This window comes from Ctenocephalides felis, unplaced genomic scaffold, assembly GCF_003426905.1.
Source record: "Ctenocephalides felis isolate EL2017-DRISC unplaced genomic scaffold, ASM342690v1 CF-g0.4_SCAFFOLD_00898, whole genome shotgun sequence".
Lineage (NCBI taxonomy): Eukaryota > Metazoa > Arthropoda > Insecta > Siphonaptera > Pulicidae > Ctenocephalides > Ctenocephalides felis.
In genome coordinates, this window is record NW_020537052.1 from 246,937 (window position 1) to 253,851 (window position 6,915).

At 34.7% G+C, this 6,915-nt stretch overlaps 1 protein-coding gene across 1 annotated transcript; it reads right to left on the reverse strand.

Moving 5' to 3' along the window:
* Nucleotides 1–295: 295 nt before the first annotated feature.
* On the reverse strand, nt 296–6,541 carry LOC113365338. The gene is made up of 2 exons (XM_026606914.1): nt 6,466–6,541; nt 296–3,216 (listed from the first exon to the last, which is right to left on the reverse strand). Exons 1-2 carry the CDS (start codon nt 6,539–6,541, stop codon nt 296–298), a joined length of 2,997 nt encoding a protein of 998 aa, XP_026462699.1.
* Nucleotides 6,542–6,915: the final 374 nt, after the last annotated feature.

Consider the following 6,915-nt stretch of genomic DNA (forward strand, 5'->3'; position numbering starts at 1 on the left):
AATTGCCAAAATAAATTCAAACTTTCATTCAGAGTAGATCGGTTACGGAAGCCTGACCTCGCGCCAGGGTCCCGCTCTCACAACCTACCACATTCACACAATCTAGATTGCGGAAGTTTTATTTTCGCGCCAGGGTCTAGATTTTTTTTGGACATTTACAAGAATCTTCCAGAGACTATGAGGGGTGTTCTCATCGCCCTGGAGATTGAAAATTTGGCAAAACTATATATAGAAGCAAATATATCATGAGATAGAAAAGTTTTTTTTTTTTTTTAATGAATAATTCAGATATAAACTATTGAATAGGTAGGGGGCATAGTTTGACAACAGGCCGCTTGATTAGGGTATTTCCCGTTTTTACCAATGCTACTCGAACCACTCCATCGGAGCCCGGAAAAACCTCTTCAACTCTTCCCAACCCCCAATGGAGCGGACGCGCATTCTCTTGTTTTACAACTACCAAATCACCCTTTTTAATAGGATTAGTGACTGTATTCCATTTCTGTCGGACCTGTAGCTCGGTTAGATATTCCACATTCCATCGCTTCCAGTAAGAAGCGACAATATGATCTAACAATTGTTTTCTTTTAGTCAAATTCAAGTTTTCATAGTCAACGGGCAAATCCGACAGAGGCTCTTGCATTAAGAAGTGCGCAGGCGTAAGAGGTTGAGGGTCCGACGGATCATTGCTCAGCCAACATAACGGTCTTGAATTCAGTAAGGCTTCGATTTGATTGAGGACTGTATTAAACTCTTCGTAGGATAAAATTTGCAACCCTATAACTTTAAACAAATGGGTCTTCACTGATTTAATATTCGCCTCCCATATACCTCCAAAATGTGGGGCAAACGGTGGATTAAATTTCCATTCAATGTCATGTAAAACCAATAATTCATTGAAACGCTTTTTATACTCTTCGGAATTTAGGAGAAGGAATAAGGAATCAAGAGTATTTTTGGCTCCTATAAAATTGGTTCCACAATCGGAGTAAATACATTTAATAGGACCACGCCGGGCTAGGAATCGTTTCAAGCAATCTAAAAATGTATCGCTTGTTAAATCTGAAGCTAATTCGAGATGTATCGCCTTAGTGGCTAAACAGATGAACAAGCATATATAAGCCTTGTAGGTTCGAGCGCCTCTGTGACGACTCATGGAGATATTGAAGGGGCCTGCATAATCAACGCCGACGTTTAGGAAAGCTCTACTGGCTGTTATGCGCGGTACTGGTAAGTCGCCCATGAATGGAAAAATGGGTTTCGGATTCTGTCGAAAACAAGTTATACACTTGTGAAGACGATTACGAATTATTGCACGAGCCGACAAGATCCAATATTTTTGCCTCAATAAAGATAATACTAAGTTTGATCCAGTATGTAAATTATTAATATGGTAGTAATCTATGAGACAATTTACTACTTGGTCTTTTTTTGGCAAAAGAAGTGGATTGTTATTAGTTGTTAATCCTAATCTACCTTTAACGCGTAAACAATTATTAGAATCCAAAACCAAATTTAGTCGGCAAAACTTTTTCGAACAAGACTTTCCGTTCGTTAATAGTTTGAATTCTTCGGGAAAATGGTGTTCTTGGACTAATCGAATAATAATTACCTCGGCTTGTTTCAAATCTGAAGTCAAAAGTCGGTTTCGATTTGTTATAATTTTACAAAACTTCAATATATAAGCGAAAATTCTTACAAGTTTGCACCAATTAGAAAATTTTTGCGTTAATTCATATAAAGGATTGATCGGTGGTATGACACTCTTTACTATTAGAGCGTTAGCTTTTCTTTCTTGATCAATATCTCCGGAAGGTTCAACCGTTTTTGCAGGCCAAGTTGATATAGGACCATTCAACCAATCCGGCCCAAACAACCAATTCTTATGTTGGATAAATTCCTTAGGTCGAAGACCTCGAGAAACACAATCGGCTGCATTTTGATTAGAAGGAATGTGAAGCCATTGTGCATTAGGAATGAGATCCCGTATTTTTGTTACCCTATTGGCTACAAATGTTTTCCAACGAGTAGCCGGTCCTGCTAACCAGTGAAGGACAATCATAGAATCGGAAAAACAGTAAATAGAATCAAAATCTATACTATGTTGGTTATTCGTTAATATAAAATTCAGAAGTTTTGACAGTAAATGACAGGCACAAAGTTCAAGCCTGGCTAATGTTTGGTTTTTAATCGGTGTTACACGCGATTTTGAAATCAACAAGAAATTCGGATTGCCAAGAGATTTAATATAAACTACCGCTCCATACGCTTGCTCTGAACTATCCGCGAAACCAAATAATGAACATTTGTTTTGTTTTGATGTTTCGAGATAACGCGGAATCTGATAGTTATTAAGATGCTCTAATTCGGAATATACGGCTAACCATGATGTAATAATAAATGATGGTAATTCCTCATCCCAATCGATTTTTAATGTCCAAATTTTTTTCAATAATATTTTTATCTTAACAACTATCGGAGTTAGGAAACCCAGAGGATCCCAGATTCGCGCTATTACTGAAAGAAGTTGTCTCTTTGTCCATTTTCTCCACGTAAGCTTTATTTCGAATGAAAAATTATCTGATAAGGGATCCCATTTTAATCCCAATACCTTTGTAGAAGATTCCATTTGAAAATCCGATTTAGAGAAATGTTTATTTTGTACATCAGAATCAGAAAAAAGTTTACGCAGATTAGAATTATTAGATTCCCACTTTTTTAATTCAAAACCACCAGACGATAATACAGTCTGCAAACCCTCGCAAATGGTTTTAGCGCTATCCAAGGAGTCGATACTTGTAACCACATCATCAATATAGACATCGTTCTCAAGAATTCTAGAAATAGATTGAGAATATTTGGAACATTCGTCTCGGGATAGTTGTTTGATGGTTCTGATAGCTTGAAAGGGAGATGATGATAGACCAAAAGTTACGGTATTTAATTCATAGATGCCAATGGGTGCATCGGGAAACGGTCTCCATAAGATTTTTTGATATTTTCTATCTTGTTTACGAACCCAAATATTACGATACATTTGTTTGATATCAGCTGTTAATGCTATAGGCCCGAAACGAAAATTTAGAAGGATTGAACAAATGTCGGTTTGTAATTTAGGACCAACATGCAAAATTTCGTTCAAGGAAGTGAATTCTGAATTTTTCGCAGATGCATCAAACACAACGCGTAAAGGCGTGGAGGAACTTTCTTTTTCGACTGCGAAATGTGGAATATAATATCCATTTTTTATTTTAATAAAATCATCGACTTCATGATCTACCGGACAATAATCGACAAAGGATAATTGGTTTTGAGTCAGGTAATCTTCTATGACGGCGGCATATTTTTTATGAAATTCGGGATTTTTCAAAAATTTATTTTCAAGCATGTGGTATCGCTTTAAGGCTAAATGAAATGATTTGTATAAATTTCTGCCTTCACTTTTAAAAGGCAGCGCTACTACATATCGTCCATCTGGAGATCGCGTAGTAGTTGTAGTAAAATGGTTTTCGCATAAATCATCGTTAGAAGAGAGGATTATTTCGGGAATGTCTTCTAATTGTAAGAATTTATTCATTTGTAAATGAAAATCTGAATCTGAAACATTACATAAATTAGTAGAAGTGCCGGTATTTTCAAATAAATCAGGAATGGAACCTAATATTAGATAACCCAACCGGGTTTCTAGGGCCACAGGTAATCCTTTATCATTTTTAACCTGATGAGTGCCAAGAATTTCGCCGAAAACATCGCAACCCAAAATTCCGTCGACCTCCTGGGGTGTATGAAAGTTAGGATCCGCTAAAGGATAATTCAGAAATGTTTTGATGGATGAAATCGGAATGGTAATTTGTGGTTGCTTTCCCACTATCTCGTGTACTACGTATGCACAGACCGATAACTGATAAGAATCAATTAAAGATTTCAAAGTGAAATTAACTAATCCAATAACTTTATGTGACGAATTGCCTAACCCGATCACTTGGGTTGATATTGGAAGAATTTGTAAATCAGCCTTTTTGCACCAAGTTAATGTCACAAAATTTCTATCGCTTCCCGAATCAATAATTGTACGTAATAAAATGTTTTCTTTTCTAGTAGTAACTTTTACTACTGCTGTCGGCAATATGGTAATATGATGTGCGATTTTGTTTTGATTAAATGCGCATAAAACCGTACTATTTGATTTGGAATTAGAAAGATTATTTTGATCCGTACTCGCAAAATTGCTGCCAGTATGCAATAGCGAGTGATGTCGTTCGTTACATAATAAACAGGTTTTATTCGATCGACATGTAGTCGTTATCTTATGACCCAAACAATTGTCGCATAAGTTTAATTTTTGAATAAGGGATCGCCTATCAGGTATACTCAATGAAAGAAATTTCGAACAAGTAAACACTCTGTGTTGTTCCCGACACACAAAGCATTTGTTATCATATTTATTTTTTAACAAAAATGACCGGCTAATTTTAGTGTTTTTGTAATTGGGTTTGTCATTAGTGAAATTGTTGGTCATACCATATACTTGATTTTTTGCCTGTTGTGACTTTTGAAGAAAATGCAGGAGGTCTTGGTATTTGGGAAACTCACCTTGATAAAAATGCTCGAATTTTTCTTGTAAAAACGGATCGAGTTTCGAGAATGCCAGTGACGTAATAAGGAAATCATAGGCGTCGGGAATATTCAATTGGGAGAGCGCTTGCACCGCGGTATCGAATTTTTCAAGGAATGAATTTATTTGTCCAGATGAAATGGTTTTGAATGACAATAGTTGTTTGAAATAATTGGTGGCTAAGTACCGTTTATTTTCGTATTTTTTTATGAGCGCTTCCCAAAGAATTTGATAATTATTTGCGGTCGGTAGTATAGAATGAAATATTTTTAAAACCGGACCCTGTAACGCTCCTTTTAAAAAATGAAATTTTGAAACATTATCTAACTCGGTATTTTCATGAATTAGTGAATTGAATGTTTCATAAAATAATGGCCATTGTTGAATATCTCCTGAGAATTTAGGTACTTCAATGGACGGTAAATGTTGTTTGGGTACTATGTCTTTAATTGAAGAACTATGCGCATTTTTATTATCTAGTAATTTCTCAGCGTGTTTTATTTTGGCATACATCGTTTCAAGGGCCTTTATTGCGGAATATTCCGGAATGAAACTAGGATTATCTAAATATTTTAATTTGTTTATTTCATCGCACAATTGAATAAATTGTTCACGAGCATTTTCAGTAATATATAAATTTTCAAGAAATTGTGTCTTATTTGAAGATACATCAATCTGTTGCGATAGATCGTACGTTTCTTGCACAATTGAAAAGTACATCTCTCTCTTGGCGGTTAAACGTGCAATTTCTGCACCAATATCGATTTTAGGCGCCATTATATATTTTTGTTTTCTGTATACACCCAATTAATCCTAATAATAATTAGGATCCGGCTCGAAGGACCAAATGTTGATGTTGGGGGGTTTCTCAACCCCTTTCGAAGTATTTTATACTTCGAGGAAAAATAAAAAAATTAAATGTATTCAGAAAACAAAAACCAATGGTAAACAAATATAAATTAAAAATAAAATTCTTCTTAATCCGTAATCAATAATAAACTAAAATATATTCTATATAAATTTTATATAAATGAAAAACAAAAATGAACACTAATTAATATTGTATGAAAATGTTATCTGTTTTGGAAGTCCAAGCCGCGGCAGCTATTTGGTTGGATCTGGAAACATCAGCGTAGTCGGTTGGATAGGTTGAAAAGAAATTCGAATACACTGACAAATAAAAATAACTGTTGACTTGACACACAATAGAAATTTAATCCACTGATAATATTGAACTGATAACAAACACTGAAAGGAACTGAATGTATTGATTGCAAGTAACTGAATGAATGAATTAAACCAAAATGAATGAAACCACGGAATAAATCAACTCGAACACTGTAAGGAACTGAAAGTAACTGAACGAATGAAAGGCGCGGAATGAATTGATTTGAATGCCAAAAACTATTGCCTGCATCGGCCTTTTTATGAGTCAGAATTGCCCGATTGCCTAAATTTGAAACGTATTGTCCGAGTAGAAAAACAAACCTTTTACAGGTCCGACAACCTACACAGGTGCGGCGCAAACATATGTAAAAACAAATTATTCCTTGTTGTATATTTTAAATATTATGATAGGAGTTCTCCTTTTGTAAAAATGGGTTTCGTTCTGCTAATAATTTTATCAAATTCCAATTTACAAGAAACTGAATAATTGTAAACTTTATGCAATTTCTTCGTATAAAGAAATATTTCGACATGGCCTCCCCTGAGGAGCAAATATTGGTTTCGTCCGTCCGCTTTGAACGTTCATTCGTGGTTCAAAAATCTGATAAATTGTGTAAATTTGTGCAATTTTCTTAGGTAAATTGATGTGTCCTTCCCTTATCATAAATAATGGAATCGTCCACCTGTTTTAATTCGGCCAATTTGATTGGTCCTAACATCTGCAAGTGCCGGTGCTTGCCGAAGAACATCCGAAGACATTGCGACAACATGCACAATGCTGCGCAATTAGTACATTAAATACAACTATGGCAAAATATGTAAGAAATAAATAAAATAATCAAAATAAGAATATGGTGCTAAATTCAATTTTGTAATAAAATTATTGCACATTATATGGACATATAATATGGACATTTTGATGAATAAAGGTATTTTGAATGTATATAGGTTTTTATGAATGGTTTCATTAATCACATATCAATGGGCATGTAGTGTTTTATTTGCTTTCCTACATACAAGAAATATTTTGTATAAAATGTTTTTCTAACTGATTTATTTTTTTCAGCAGAAATTCAATTCTTAGAACAGAGGTCCTTAAAAACATTTCAATAATAAAACATTACTAGAACAAA